The sequence below is a fragment of the Panulirus ornatus genome, chromosome 20 (genome assembly GCF_036320965.1).
Source record: "Panulirus ornatus isolate Po-2019 chromosome 20, ASM3632096v1, whole genome shotgun sequence".
Taxonomy (NCBI): domain Eukaryota; kingdom Metazoa; phylum Arthropoda; class Malacostraca; order Decapoda; family Palinuridae; genus Panulirus; species Panulirus ornatus.
In genome coordinates, this window is record NC_092243.1 from 38,289,195 (window position 1) to 38,306,283 (window position 17,089).

A 17,089-nucleotide genomic window follows, 5' to 3' on the forward strand; every position below is an offset into this window, starting at 1 on the left:
TTCTCTGTTCCTTCCTTTAGGAAAAAAAAAAGAGAGAGAGAGAGAGAGAGAGAGAGAGAGAGAGAGAGAGAGAGAGAGAGAGAGAGAGAGAGGGGAGGATTTCCAGCCCCCCGCTCCCTTCCCTTTTAGTCGCCTTCTACGACACGCAGGGAATACGTGGGAAGTATTCTTTCTCCCCTATCCTTAGGGAATATATATATATATATATATATATATATATATATATATATATATATATATATATATATATATATATATTCATTCATTTATTTTTCTTTATCACTGTCTCCCGCGTTAGTGAAGTAGCGCAAGGAAACAGACGAAAGAATGGCCCAACCCACCCACATACACATATATGTACATACATGTCCACACACGCTAATATACATACCTATACATCTCAACGTATACATATATATACACACGTAGACATATACCAATATACACATGTACATAATTCATACTGTCTGCCATTATTCATTCCCATTGCCACCCTGCCACACATGAAATAACAACCCCCTTCCCCCTCATGTGCGTGAGGTAGCGCTAGGAAAAGACAACAAAGGCCACATTCATTGACACTCAGTCTCTAGCTGTCATGTAATAATGCACCGAAACCACAGCTCCCTTTCCACATCGAGGCCCCACAGAACTTTTCATGGTTTACCCCGAGACACTTCACATGCCCTGGTTCAATATATTGACAGCACATCGACCCCGGTGTACCATATCGTTCCAATTCACTCTATTCCTGGCACCCCTTTCACCTTCCTGCATGTTCAAGCCCCAATCACTCAGAATCTTTTTCACTCCATCTTTCCACCTCCAATTTTGTCTCCCACTTCTGCTCATTCCCTCCACCTCTGACACATATATCCTCTTTGTCAATCTTTCCTCACTCATTCTCTTCATGTGACCAAACCATTTCAAAACACCCTCTTCTGCTCTCTGAACCACACTCTTTCTATTACCACACATCTCTCTTACCCTATTATTACTTACTCGATCAAACCACCTCACACCACATATTGTTCTCTAACATCTCATTTCCAGTACATCCACCCTCCTCTGCACAACTCTGTCCATAGCCCATGCCTTGCAGCCATATACCATTGTTGGAACCACTATTCCTTCAAACATACCCATTTTTGCTTTCCGAGATTATGTTTTCGACTTCCACACATTCTTCATTGCTCCCAGAACTTTCCCTCCCCCACCCTATGATTCACTTCCGCTTCAATGGTTCCATCCGCTGCCAAATCCACTCCCAGATATCTAAAAGACTTCACTTCCTCCAGTTTTTCTCCATTCAAACTTACCTCCCAAATGACTTGTCCCTCAACCCTACTGTACCTAATAACCTTGCTCTTATTCACATTTACTCTCAGCTTTCTTCTTTCACACACTTTACCAAACTCAATCACCAGCTTCTGCAGTTTCTCACATGAATCAGCCACCAGCGCTGTATCATCAGTGAACAACTGACTCACTTCCTATGCTCTCTCATCCACAACAGACTGCATACTTGCCCTGCTTTCCAAAACTCTTGTATTTACCTCCCTAACAACCCCATCCAGAAACAAATTAAACAACCTTGTAGACATCACACACACCTGCCGCAAACCAACATTCACTAAGAGCCAATCACTTTCCTTACTTCCTACTCGTACACATGCCTTATATCGTTAATAAAAACTTTTCACTGCTTCTAACAACTTTCCTCCCACACCATATATTCTTAATACCTTCCACAGAGCATCTCTGTCAACTATGTCATATGCATTCTCCAGATCCATAAATGCTACATACAAATCCATTTGCCTTTTTTAAGTATTTCTCACTTACATTTTTCATAGCAAACACCTGATCCACACATCCTCTACCACTTCTGAAACCACACTGCTCTTCCCCAATCTGATGCTCTGTACATGCCTTCACCCTCTCAATCAATACCCTCCCACATAATTTACCAGGAATACTCAACAAACTTATACCTCTGTAATTTGAGCACTCACTTTTATCCCCTTTGCCTTTGTATAATGGCACTATGCAAGCATTCTGCAAATCCTCAGGCACCTCACCATGAATCATAAATAACCTTACCAACCAGTCAGCAATACAGTCATCCCCCTTTTTTTAATAAATTCCACTGCAGTACCATCCAAACCCGCTGCCTTGCCGGCTTTCATCTTCCACAAAGCTTTTACTACCTCTTCTCTGTTTACTAAATCATTCTCCCTAACCCTGTCACTTTGCACACCTCCTCGACCAAAGCACCCTATATCTGCCACTCTATCATCAAACACATTCAACAAATCTTCAAAATACTCACTCCATCTCCTCACATCACCACTATTTGTTATCACCTCCCCATTAGCCCCCTTCACTGAAGTCTCAGTCTCATATCTAAGATCTCCAAATTTGCTGGTGATACTAAACTTGGAGGTAGACCTGTGAACAGGCTGGACCGTGAAATGATTCAAAGGGATCTTATCTTACCAGCAGAAGTGTTAGACAGATGGCAAATGAATTTTAATGAAGACAAGTTTAAAGTTATGCTCCTTGGTGACAAGAATATACAGTATGACTGCAAACTATTGGGATATTCTCTAACTAGAATAAGTGATGAAAAGGACCTTGGTGTTTTCATTAGCAATATTCTGAAGTACACTAAACAGTTTAAAGCAGCAAGTAAAAAAGGCAGCTAAATGTTAGGTTTCTTAACCAGGAATGTAGATTACAAGGCACCAGAAACAATTCTCACACTTTATGATTTTTTAATAAGACTATGTCTTGATATGCAGTCCAGCTTTGGTCCCTAAACTATTAAAAAAGAGGAAAAATTAGAGCAAGTACAAAGCCTCTCAACAAAATTGATCCCATCCCTTAGAAATCTGGCATATGAAAAGAGGCTAAAATTATTGGATCTACCTTAGGAAACATAGACTTTACAATGACTTTATCAAAGTGTTCAAAATTCTGAACAAGTTCAACAAAGTAAATCACAAACATCTTTTCAAAATACAAGAAAATATGGTTATCAGGACAAATGGAATAAAACTTAAGGCTAAAAGGTGTAGTACACATAGGAAAAAAAGCTTCTTTTCTATAGGTGTTTTGAGCACTGAAAGAAGTTACCATTAGATGTGGTGAATGCTAAGACCATAAATACCTTCGAAAGTCGTTTAGACAAATATTTTATAAATTTAGGTATACTATGAGAAAGATACCAGAAAAACTGTATAAACGACATTCATAATGGAAACACTAGAAGGCTGATGTGCAACAGCAGGGAGTTGGTGATAGCTTAAAAAGAAAACTGCTGAGGGGAAAAAAAATGTTGTGGGGCAGGCAGGCCTCCTGTTGTCTGTTTCTTTCATGTAAACTCGTGTAAGTATTACATCTCTTCATCTGTTTGACTTGTCGTGAAACCCTGCTGTTTTCACATCTTCTGTGCAGAGGTTTTCAAAGGACACCACAAGGATGATTGGTTAGTTTCCAACTGGAACATTCCTGGTAGAACTGTGGCCTTTCCTTTTTCTCTCCTTAATGATATGGAACAATTAGATAAACATGTAGCTGAGTACTAGATCATCAGAATCATTTTTCTAACACACATGACCTCTTTTTTCTTTTTTTTTCTCTCCATTACACACTTACCTTTCTGACTACATCTGTATTTGTATTAATTCTGATTGGGCATGCCTATCCTCAATTTCCCTTGAAATATCAAATTTGGCACTTTGGGAGAGCTCATTTGTTATTGCTGCAGAGTTTCTTTGTTGACTTTCCAGGGATGGGTATTGCTTATTTGGTTGAGTGTCTCATGTTCTGAGCACATATCAAAATTTATCCTGGCTGGGATGGAGTCATATGTCCCTTCTTTTAGATAATTTTCTCCTTGGTCTTGGTTTGATTTCTCCTGTTCTGATGCATGTCACATCAGGGATGGTGCATACTGGACCATGGAACTATTCCTTACCTAGAGAACCACTCCACTTTCATTTCATTTCAGAATAATTGCAGAGTTGCTCTTCAAAGATTCAAGTGTTTGCTGACTTAACTTCTTATACTGACAGATATTTTTGGTCCTTTAGCAAAAGCTTCTCCAACAAGTAATTTAATTCAACCTTTCCTCCTCTTTTCTGATATGATCAATCTGTTACTAATTCTCCAACTGATAAAGCTGCTCTTTTTGGCACCTTGTTTTTCTCTGACTCAGGTTTGGATGATCCAGATTCTAATCCTATCCTCATGCATGGTTTTTCAAGTACTCAACCAGATCCAGGTGGACAAGACATGTGGCTCAGATGGCATCCCTTCTTAAGTTCTAAGGGAGTGCTTACCTATTTTGCCTCTGTCTGAGAATCTTTTTTTTTTTTCCATGCCTTAGTGCAACTCATCCTAAGAAAGATCACTCTAACCCCTCCAACTATTGCCTCATTGCTTTCACTTATGCTCTCTCCAAAAGTCTCTGAAACTCTCTTGAACTCTTACTCTGTCAAACACTCAGACTCCCATTCCCTTCTGTTGGATAAACAATTTGGATTTGCAGTGCTATGTCATCTGGAGATCTCCCTTTGTGACTCACCTCTGATCCTCCTGTCTCAGGGACTTTGGTGAAACTATTGTTGTAGCCCTCAACATCTCCAAGGCATTAGACAGGGTGTGGCATAAGTGTTTGCTTTGAAAACTGTTCTTTTAGTTTCACTGCTTCTCTCTGTTCTTTGATGCAGTCTCTTCTCTGGCCATTCCATGGCAGTAGTCATTGATGGAATGACTTCCCTCTTCTATCATATCACTTGTGGTGTTCCTCAGGGTTTTGGTGTATCACCTACTTGCTTTTCTCAATAAATGATCTCTCTTCTGGTTCTAATCATATTCGCTCTCATTTTGATAGTCCCTCTTTACATACTTCAGCTCACTTTCTCCTCCACTCCTCCCTTTAATGCTTGGTGACTTTCTCATACTGATCATATTTCCTCTCTCAGTTTAGACCTGTGCAACATACCACAGTGGGGAAGCAGTAACCTTGTAAAATTTGATCTAGCAAAAATGCAATTTCTCCTGATACATCTTTCTAATTATTATGTTTCCCTTTGTTCAGTTTCAAAACTCCACAATTCAACCATGTAATGATATAGATATGTTGGGCATAATCATATCCTCCACTCTTTCGGAAACCACACTTAATCAAAATCACAAAGTCTGCTTTCCATATGTTGGGACTGTTTTATGGGTGCTGGAATTATTTTTCTTGCAATCAGCTTTCTCATATCTACATATCTTCACCCAAGTATGGAATGCTTCTCACACATCTGGGATGACTCATCCTTCACCAGTGGAATGAAGTCTTCTGTCTCATTAGTCCTTATGATATAACCTCTCCAGCTTTCCATTTCTATACACCACAGTTTTGCTGCACTCTCTCTTCAGTAGGTATTATTTTGGCATCTGCTCATGAACTGTCTGCATGTGTCCCCCCAAGGTTTGTACCTGTAGCAGGCATTTGGCTGCTACTTCCCACAGCTTTTGTGTGAAGACTTGCCACTTAAGGATTGGCTGTTATGATGCCTCCTTGTTCCTTTGATCAGTTAAACTGTTGAATTCTCTCTCTCTCCCATCATTTTTCTTTCTTCATTTAACCTTTCTTCCTCAAAGAGTCAGGTCTACAAATACTTACAGAACCCTTCTTGATTTCTGCTTTCTTTTTTACATTTTTCATTCTCTCAATATACCTTGATTAGGCCATGTTATATGCCCATACCATGTTGGTCACCATAAAAGAAGTAGAATTTGACGACGACAAATTTGCTTAAATATAATATGGGACAAGTATTAAGATTGAAAGTTAAACAAATATCAAAGATGTTGGTGACATTATGAATTAAAAATTGGAATTCAAGATGACTTTTGCTGGTGATAGCATTTGTGAGGCAAGCAAGGAATGCTTATCAGATCACCTGTAAAACAAATGAAAATGAACAAATTACAGAGAATTCAGAAGCACTATACAAGCAAAATTGAAGGGATGGAACAAATGTTACATCGAACTCTTAAAAGAGAACTGAACTTTCTAGCTTTGAAAGAAGAGAAAGGCACGTGTTAATCCACGCATGGAAACAAACTGAAAAAGTAAAGGAAAACATTGTAAACTTCAAAGCCTCTTAACAATGAAGAAACAGTTGTTAAGTCTTCAAGAATATCATGGAATATTCCAGAAAAATATTAGAAAAAAGTATATGAAAACCCAGCAAGATAGCTTGAGAGGATACCGCCTGGAAAAAAGAATTGTGCATGGAACAAATGCAGAAGTATTTAAGAGTAAAGTTGATGTAAGGTTAAAATCAGTCCTGGGTGAACCATGAGATAGTTATTAAATGAATGTGGTAGTAGAGAGAAATGGTATTCATCAATTAATATGTGAAACAAGCACTACCTGGAAGGAAAATCTCATCATAGGTACTTGTAGGTAGGTAGGTACTCCTCACTTTTAATGAAAGATTTTTTTTATTAGTTTTTATATCTTAATCTTGTTGTTATTAGTATCTCTGTTACCCTTAGAAACTGCAGCTTCTTTCATAGTATAGAATATTCTTAGTGTTATCTGTTTTTTCCTTTTAGTGTGTCACTTCCTGCCAACTGGTGAGTAGTGTCTTCTTTTTGCTGCATCATGACAAAGATAATCTCATTGTGCTATGCTTTTATTTTATGAAAATATTTGGTTATTTCATCCATAGTTTATCATCCTTATATTGTCTTCTACTGTAAGGCAGCAGTGATGTTTGAGTTTGTTAGGTTTGATTATGGCCTCTGATTTTTGTTTTGCATCATGACTTAAAACATGGGGTATATAGGAGGGGGTGCACTCGAAACTTCAAATGCCTATTACTCTTATCCTGTTTAGTTTTGCATATGTTACAAGAAAAGATGTTTGATGTGATGTTTCTTGATACACTTTGAAGTGTCTACTGTCTTCATAAAATTTTAGGTTAGTCACAAATGATATGTGTTTCTACACCCAGTGTTTCTAATTTGATTGATGAATTATATGATAACTTTGTCACTTTGGGGAAAAGCAGAATTACCTAATTGAAAGTTGTTATCATGTGAATGAGTATGATGGGCGTCCCCTACAGGTGGGGCTGGGCAGACACACTCAGATGACTGGCAAGAGAGGAGCTTCGGGAGTTATCAGCATGATTCATCCTATCTCTGATACGCCATTCACGTTGAAGAATACAGCAGCAACTCACAGATGTAACCATAGTGGGAAGAAGTCATCATCCTGCCCACACTGTACATATCGAGCAAGGCAGGGAACTAATGGTAGAGGAACATCTGCTACTGGAAAGAATGTAGTTTCATCAATTAAGATACACCAGTGCCCTTATTGTAGCTATACAACTAATTTCACCACTAATTTGATAAATCACATGCGGACACATACAGGAGAGAAACCATTTTCCTGCCCCCATTGCCCCTATCGTGCTAATCAGAGAACTAACCTTACAATGCATATGCGTACACATACAGGAGAGAAACCATATGCTTGTGCTCAGTGTCCCTATCGTTCTTCAAGGAAGGATGCCTTAAAAAGTCATTTGTTAAAGCATGCAACAAGAAATAACAATACAGAAAATTCAGCAATGTCTTAGCAGGTTCTACACTAAACTTTTAAGTCTGTCACACCTTGATTTTTTCGGGAGTATTAACTACCATTAGGATTTATATTTTATATAAAATTTTGATAAATGGTTGTTTAAATTTCTTCTATATTATTTCTGCAATATATTGCAAATTAGTATAAGTTAACAGAAATTAAATTATTGAATTTTTATACGGCAAAGAACTTGTTTAGTGACCTGTTAATCTTTATAGCATTTTTCTTGTTTACTCAGACGTTTCTATAACCTAAGAACACAAAATACTTATGAAAGAAACTTCCAAATTTCTGTTTAATCTCATATCTGAAATATCTAAAGGTATTATGATTGGTATATTTTTTGCTGGGTGAATATTGAAAATATTACTTCCTATGTTCATTACTGAATGCAGCTGTTATATCTCTGACTTTGCATTTTGAACAGGACCAAGAATGAACTGAAGGAGATACTTTATTATTGGCATGTGATTAGCTTGCAAATTGGCGTATGAAAGAATATTGTATTTTCATTATATGAAATAAAGCTTTTGTCCAAAATATGTGGTTCCTCTTTATCATGTATAATTTTTTTTTTTTATATGAGTGTCAAGTTACATAGATACAGAGACCCAAGGTCCAAGCAAAATGGTTTGGCTTGGTACATTATCATAGAATGCAGATTGGGGGAAAATAAATGAAAAGAGTAAAACCAAGTATTTAGAGAATTTGTAGCATAGATTGAAATTTAGAATAACGTATGTTTGACCTCTCAGGGTAATAGAATGGATTATGCCATCAAATGTTAGCCTGATGCATTTAATAGGGTGTATTCTCATTGTGCTTACAAACCTGTATGCCTTGACAGATTTTTCCTTTCTGTCACACACATTTTTATAGTACTGTGTGAAACAAAAGATTTGTCAGCTAGAGAAGAATTGGAAAGCAAACTTAATCTAAAACTAATTGATCTAAGAAAGAAGTCAGAGTACCTTCGATATGTTTATTTATATTTATTATGCTTAACCACTGTCTCCCGCATTATCGAGGTAGTGCAAGGAAACAGACGAGGTATGGCCCAACCCACCCACATACACATGCATATACATAAACGCCCACACAAGCACATATACATACATTCCTACAAGTCCACTGGGAAAATGGAACACGATAAGTTCCCAAGTGCACTTTTGTGTAATGATCACATCATCAAAGGAGATACAAGAAAGAAATATAACAGTCAGTCATTATACAACGAAGAGATGTAACTAGGATGCCATTTGGTAAACAAGTGATTGTCCAAGACAGACAGCGAATGTATCATAAACTTATTATGTGGACAAGGTGAATTGTTTACAAATTTTATCAACAATAAAGTTTTCCAATTTGTATAGACCTTCACTAATATTAAGGTTATAATTTTTTGTATATTTGATGGAAGATTCAGTGATATTTCTCGTGGTACTGGAGTTAAGAGTTGATAACTGAGATGGCATTACTCCAGTCAATACAATGATCATAGTTTTTAACGTGATTAAACAAGACATTTGATTCTTGTCCTAGTCTTATACTATATTTATGTTGCTTAAGTCTAACAGAATGATCCTTACCAGTCTGTCCTACATAAGACTTACCACAATTTCTACATGGCACTTTATAGATGCATCTAGGAGAATTTTCTGGTGAGTTCTTAAGATATTATTTATAGTATTATTGTTGCTGAAGGCAACATTTACATTAAAGGATTTAAGCAACATGGGAAGTAAAGTAGAATTGTTATTAAAAGGGAGAACTAAAAGATTCTTAGTGTCAATGAGAGGTTTAGGCTCAACTCTATAAAATGATTTCTTTGCTAACTTAAGGGGTTTATCAGTGAAAGATCTAGGGTACTTTAACTTAGATCCAATAGAATATATCTTAAACTCATCAATAAACTCTGGACTGCAGATATGTAATGCACTAAGGAGCAGAGATTGAAATGATAATTTAACTCTGTCATGTTCAGATGAGTAATGATGGATATATGAGCACACATTGGTAGATTTTCTGTATAAGCTAAACTTAAACTTGTTTCCTTGCCTATGGATCATGCAATCTAAAAATGATAACATACCATTATTTTCATTTTCTGCAGTAAATATACTAAATTATTTAGTACCTTCCATCAGTGAGAGTAAGTGAGCTTGGAAAGGAGACTTGTGTGAGGAGGTACCAGGAGAGATTGAGTGCAGAATGGAAATAGTGAGAGCAAATGACATAAGGGGAGTGGGGGAGGAATGGGATATATTTAGGGAAGCAGTGTGGCTTGTGCAAAAGATGCTTGTGGCATGAGAAAGGTGGGAGGTGGGCAGATTAGAAAGGGTAGTGAGCAGTGGGATGAAAAAGTAAGATTGTTAGTGAAAGAAAAGAGAGAGGCGTTTGGGCGAGTTTTGCAGGGAAATAGTGCGAATGACTGGGAGATTTATAAAAGAAAAAGGCAGGAACTCAAGAGAAAGGTGCAAAAGATGAAAAAGAAGGCAAATGAGAGTTGGGATGAGAGAGTATCATTAAATTATAGGGAGGATAAAAAGATGTTTTGGAAGGAGGTAAATAAAGTGCGTAAGACAAGAGAACAAATGGGAACATTGGTGAAGGAGGCTAATGGGGAGGTAAGGACAAGTAGTGAAGTGAGGAGATGGAGTGAGTACTTTGAAGGTTTGATGAATGTGTTTAATGATAGAGTGGCAGATATAGGGTGTTTTGGTCGAGGTGGTGTGCAAAGTGAGAGGGTCAGGAAGAATGGTTAGGTGAAGAGAGAAGAGGTAGTGAAGGCATTATGGAAGATGGAAGCTGGCAAGGTGGCGGGTCTTGATAGTATTGCAGCAGAATTCATTAAAAAAGGTATTGACTGTGTTGTTGACTGGTTGGTGAGGATATTCAGTGTATGTATGGTTCATGGTGAAGTGCCTGAGGATTGGCAAAATGCATGCATAGTGCCATATTACATAGGCAAAGAGGATAAAGGTGAGTGTTACAATTGCAGAGGTATAAGTTTTTGAGTATTCCTGGGAAATTATATGGCAGGGTAAAGGCATGTACAGAGCATCATATTGGGGAAGAGCATTGTGGTTTTAGAAGTGATAGAGGATGTGTGGACCAGGTGTTTGCTTTGAAAAATGTTTGTGAAAAATCCCTAGAAAAAAGAATGGATGGATTTGTAAGTAGCATTTATGGATCTGGAGAAGGCAGATGACAGAGCTGATAGAGATGCTTTGTGGAAGGATTAAGAGTATATAGTGTGGGAGGTAAGTTGCTAGAAGCATTGAAAAGTTTTCATCAAGGTTGTCAGGCATGTCTACAAGTGTGAAGAGAGGAATGTGATTGGTTCTCAGAGAATGTCGGTTTGCGGCATGGTTGCGTGATGTCTAAATGGTTGTTTGATTTTTTTATGGATGGGGTTGATAGGGAGGTGAATGCAAGAGTTTTGGAGAGAGGGGCAAGTATTCAGTCTGTTGCGGATGAGAGGGCTTGGGAAGTGAGTCAGTTGTTTCCTGATGATGCAGTGCCGGTGGCTGATTCGGGTGAGAAACTGCAGAAGTTGGTGACTGAGTTTGGTGAAGTGTATGAAAGAAGACGGCTGAAACTAAATGTGAATAAGAGCAAGGTTTTTAGGTCCAGTAGGGTTGAGGGACAATTTAACTGGGAGGTAAGTCTGAATGGAGAAAAACTGGAGGAAGTGAAATGTTTTAGATATCTGGAAGTGGATTTAGCAGTGGATGGAACCATGGAAGCGGAAGTGAGTCTCACGGTGGGGGAGTGGGCAAAGGTTCTGGGAGCGTTGAAGAATCTGTGGAAGGCAAGAATGTTATCTCGGAGAGCAAAAATGGTATGTTTGAAGGAATAGTGGTTCCAACAGTGTTATTTGGTTACAAGTCATGAGCTTTAGATAAGATTGTTCAGAGGAGGGTGGATGTATTGGAAATGAAATGTTTGAAGACAATATGTGGTGTGAGGTGGTTTGATCGAGTAAGTAATGAAAGCATAAGATAGATGTGTAGTAATAAAAAGAGAGTGGTTGAGAGAGCAGAAGAGGGTGTGTTGAAATGGTTTGGCCACATGGAGAGAATAAGTTAGGAAAGATTGACAAAGAGGATATGTGTGTCAGAGGTGGAGGAAACGAGGAGAAGTGGGAGAAGACCAAATTGGAGGTGGAAGAATGGAGTGAAAATGATTTTGAGCAATTGGATCCTGGACATACAGGAGGGTGAAAGGTATGCAAGGAATAGAGTGAATTAGAACGATGTGTTATACCGGGGTGGATGTGCTGTCAGTGGATTGAACCAGGGCATGTGAAGTGTCTGGGGTAAACCATGGAAAGTTTTGTGGGGCCTGGATGTGGAAAGAGAGCTGTGGTTTCGGTGCATTACACATGACAGCTAGAGACTAAGTGTGAATGAATGTGGCCCGTACAAGCACATATACATACATGTGAATATACACATCAACATATACACATATACGCATGTACATATTCATACTTACTTGCTTTCATCCACTCTTGTCACTACACCGCCCCACAGGAACGGCATCGCTACCCCTTGAGTGTGGAAAGGTAGACAAAGAGGATATATGTGTCAGAGGTGGAGGGAACGAGGAGAAGCAGGAGACTTAATTGGAGGTGGAAGGATGGAGTGAAAAAGATTTTGAGCAATAATATCCTGAACATACAGGGGGGTGAGAGGCATGCAAGAGATAGATTGAATTGGAATAATATGGTATACCAGGGTTGATGAACTGTCAATGGTCTGAACCAGGGCATGTGAAATGTCTGGGGTGAACCATGGAAGGGTATGTGGAGCCTGGATGTGGATAGGGATCTTTGGTTTCAGTGCATTGCACATGACAGCTAGAGATTGAGTGTGAATGAATGTGGCCTTTTGTATCTGTTTTCCCAGTGCTACCTTGCTGAAGCAGGGGGTAGTGGTGCAGTTTCCTGTAGGGTGGGGTCGCACCGGGAATGGACAAAGGCAAGTAAGTATGAATATGTACATGTATATGTATGTATATGTGTATATGTTGATATGTATGTGTATATGTATGTATATGAATATATATGAGCATATCAGTGTAGGCACTGTTTGTCTGTTTCCTGTCACTATCTCGCTAATGAGGGAAACAGCGATTAAGTATAGTAAAAAATGATGATAATATATATCTGTCTCTATATATATATATATAGGGATGTCTTTAGGGAAGCAGTGATGGCTTGTGCAAAAGATGCTTGTGGCATGAGAAGCATGGGAGGTGGGTTGATTAGAAAGGGTAGTGAGTGGTGGGATGAAGAAGTAAGATTATTAGTGAAAGAGAAGAGAGAGGCATTTGGATGATTTTTGCTGGGAAAAAATGCAAATGAGTGGGAGATGTATAAAAGAAAGAGACAGGAGGTCAAGAGAAAGGTGCAAGAGGTGAAAAAGAGGGCAAATGAGAGTTGGGGTGAGAGAGTATCATTAAATTCTAGAGAGAATAAAAAGATGTTCTGGAAAGAGGTAAATAAAATGGGTGAGACAAGGGAGCAAATGGGAACTTCAGTGAAGGGGGCTAATGGGTAGGTGATAACAAGTAGTGGTGATATGAGGAGATGGAGTGAGTATTTTGAAGGTTTGTTGAATGTGTTTGATGATAGAGTGGCAGATATAGGGTGTTTTGGTTGAGGTGGTGTGCAGTGAGAGGGTTAGGGAAAATGATTTGGTAAACAGAGAAGAGGTAGTAAAAGCTTTGCGGAAGATGAAAGCCGGCAAGGCAGCAGGTTTGGATGGTATTGCAGTGGAATTTATTGAAAAAGGGGGTGACTGTATTGTTGACTGGTTGGTAAGGTTATTTAATGTATGCATGATTCATAGTGAGGTGCCTGAGGATTGGCGGAATGCTTGCATAGTGCCATTGTACAAAGGCAAAGGGGGTAAGAGTGAGTGCTCAAATTACAGAGGCATAAGTTTGCTGAGTATTCCTGGTAAATTATATGGGAGGGTATTGATTGAGAGGGTGAAGGCATGTACAGAGCATCAGATTAGGGAAGAGCAGTGTGGTTTCAGAAGTGGTAGAGGATGTGTGGATCAGGTGTTTGCTTTGAAGAATGTATGTGAGAAATACTTAGAAAAGCAAATGGATTTGTATGTGGCATTTATGGATCTAGAGAAGGCATATGATAGAGTTGATAGAGATGCTCTGTGGAAGGTACTAAGAATAGATACATACATGTGAATATACACATGAACATATACACATATACGCATGTACATATTCATACTTACTTGCTTTCATCCACTCTTGTCACTACACCGCCCCACAGGAAACGGCATCGCTACCCCTTGAGTGTGGAAAGGTAGACAAAGAGGATATATGTGTCAGAGGTGGAGGGAACGAGGAGAAGCAGGAGACTTAATTGGAGGTGGAAGGATGGAGTGAAAAAGATTTTGAGCAATAATATCCTGAACATACAGGGGGGTGAGAGGCATGCAAGAGATAGATTGAATTGGAATAATATGGTATACCAGGGTTGATGAACTGTCAATGGTCTGAACCAGGGCATGTGAAATGTCTGGGGTGAACCATGGAAGGGTATGTGGAGCCTGGATGTGGATAGGGATCTTTGGTTCCAGTGCATTGCACATGACAGCTAGAGATTGAGTGTGAATGAATGTGGCCTTTTGTATCTGTTTTCCCAGTGCTACCTTGCTGAAGCAGGGGGTAGTGGTGCAGTTTCCTGTAGGGTGGGGTAGCACCGGGAATGGACAAAGGCAAGTAAGTATGAATATGTACATGTATATGTATGTATATGTGTATATGTTGATATGTATGTGTATATGTATGTATATGAATATATATGAGCATATCAGTGTAGGCACTGTTTGTCTGTTTCCTGTCACTATCTCGCTAATGAGGGAAACAGCGATTAAGTATAGTAAAAAATGATGATAATATATATCTGTCTCTATATATATATATATAGGGATGTCTTTAGGGAAGCAGTGATGGCTTGTGCAAAAGATGCTTGTGGCATGAGAAGCATGGGAGGTGGGTTGATTAGAAAGGGTAGTGAGTGGTGGGATGAAGAAGTAAGATTATTAGTGAAAGAGAAGAGAGAGGCATTTGGATGATTTTTGCTGGGAAAAAATGCAAATGAGTGGGAGATGTATAAAAGAAAGAGACAGGAGGTCAAGAGAAAGGTGCAAGAGGTGAAAAAGAGGGCAAATGAGAGTTGGGGTGAGAGAGTATCATTAAATTCTAGAGAGAATAAAAAGATGTTCTGGAAAGAGGTAAATAAAGTGGGTGAGACAAGGGAGCAAATGGGAACTTCAGTGAAGGGGGCTAATGGGTAGGTGATAACAAGTAGTGGTGATATGAGGAGATGGAGTGAGTATTTTGAAGGTTTGTTGAATGTGTTTGATGATAGAGTGGCAGATATAGGGTGTTTTGGTTGAGGTGGTGTGCAGTGAGAGGGTTAGGGAAAATGATTTGGTAAACAGAGAAGAGGTAGTAAAAGCTTTGCGGAAGATGAAAGCCGGCAAGGCAGCAGGTTTGGATGGTATTGCAGTGGAATTTATTGAAAAAGGGAGTGACTGTATTGTTGACTGGTTGGTAAGGTTATTTAATGTATGCATGATTCATAGTGAGGTGCCTGAGGATTGGCGGAATGCTTGCATAGTGCCATTGTACAAAGGCAAAGGGGGTAAGAGTGAGTGCTCAAATTACAGAGGCATAAGTTTGCCTGAGTATTCCTGGTAAATTATATGGGAGGGTATTGATTGAGAGGGTGAAGGCATGTACAGAGCATCAGATTAGGGAAGAGCAGTGTGGTTTCAGAAGTGGTAGAGGATGTGTGGATCAGGTGTTTGCTTTGAAGAATGTATGTGAGAAATACTTAGAAAAGTAAATGGATTTGTATGTAGCATTTATGGATCTAGAGAAGGCATATGATAGAGTTGATAGAGATGCTCTGTGGAAGGTACTAAGAATAGATGGTGTGGGAGGCAAGTTGTTAGAAGCAGTGAAAAGTTTTTATCGAGGATGTAAGACATGTGTACGTGTTGGAAGAGAGGAAAGTGATTGGTTCTCAGTAAGTGTAGGTTTGCAGCAGGGGTGCGTGATGTCTCCATGGTTGTTTAATTTGTTTATGGATGGGGTTGTTAGGGAGGTGAATGCAAGAGTTTTGGAAAGAGGGCAAGTATGCAGTCTGTTGTGGATGAGAGAGCTTGGGAAGTGAGTTAGTTGTTGTTCGCTGATGATACAGCGCTGGTGGCTGATGCATGTGAGAAACTGCAGAAGCTGGTGACTGAGTTTGGTAAAGTGTGCGAAAGAAGAAAGTTAAGAGTAAATGTGAATAAGAGGAAGGTTATTAGGTACAGTAGGGTTGAGGGTCAAGTCAATCGGGAGGTAAGTTTGATTGGAGAAAAACTGGAGGAAGTGAAGTGTTTTAGGTATCTGGGAGTAGATCTGGCAGCAGAAGCCAGAAGCGGAAGTAAATCATAGGGTGGGGGAGGGGGCGAAAAATCCTGGGAGCCTTGAAGAATGTTTAGAAGTCGAGAACATTATCTCCGAAAGTGAAAATGGGTATGTTTGAAGGAATAGTGGTTCCTTCAATGTTGTATGGTTGCAAGGCATGGCCTATGGATAGAGTTGTGCACAGGAGGATGGATGTGCTGGAAATGAGATGTTTGAGGACAATATGTGGTGTGCGGTGGTTTGATCGAGTAAGTAATGTAAGGGTAAGAGAGATATGTGGAAATAAAAAGAGCATGGTTGAGAGAGCAGAAGAGGGTGTTTTGAAATGGTTTGAGCACATGGAGAGAATGAGTGAGGAAAGATTGACCAAGAGGAGATATGTGTCGGAGGTGGAGGGAACGAGGAGAAGTGGGAGACCAAATTGGAAGTGGAAAGATGGAGCGAAAAGATTTTGAGTGATTGGGGCCTGAACATGCAGGAGGGTGAAAGGCGTGCAAGGAATAGAGTGAATTGGATCGATGTGGTATACCGGGGTCGACGTGCTGTCAGTGGATTAAATCAGGGCGTGTGAAGCGTCTAGGGTAAACCATGGAAAGTTCTGTGGGGCCTGGATGTGGAAAGGGAGCTGTGGTTTCGGGCATTATTGCATGACAGCTAGAGACTGAGTGTGAGCGAATGGGACCTTTGTTGTCTTTTCCTGGCACTGCCTCGCGCACATGAGGGGGGAGGGGGATGTTATTCCGTGTGTGGCGGCGTCGCGATGGGGGTGAGTAGGGGCAGACACTGTGAATTGTGTGCATGTGTGTATATGTGTGTGTATATAAGTGTGTACGTTGGGATGTGTAGGTGTGTATGTTTGCGTGTGTGGACGTGTGTGTGTGTGTGTGCATGTGTGTGGGGGTGGGTTGGGCCATTTCTTTTGTCTGTTTCCTTGCGCTACCTCGCAAGCGCGGGAGACGGCGACAA

At 39.6% G+C, this 17,089-nt stretch overlaps 1 protein-coding gene across 21 annotated transcripts in view; it reads left to right on the forward strand.

The window, feature by feature from the left end:
• The window catches only part of LOC139755950 (uncharacterized), a 1,365,710-nt gene that overhangs the window by 916,934 nt on the left and 431,687 nt on the right, over window positions 1-17,089 (forward strand). For 2 of the 21 annotated variants that reach the window (XM_071674741.1, XM_071674746.1), the window contains exon 6: window positions 7,140-8,203. The exons of the other annotated variants lie outside the window; for them this stretch is intronic. In XM_071674741.1, the coding sequence (XP_071530842.1) occupies window positions 7,140-7,658 (519 nt within the window). In that variant the 3' untranslated portion in view covers window positions 7,659-8,203. Of the gene's footprint in view, window positions 1-7,139; window positions 8,204-17,089 lie in introns of those variants that run through there. 21 annotated transcript variants of the gene reach the window in all.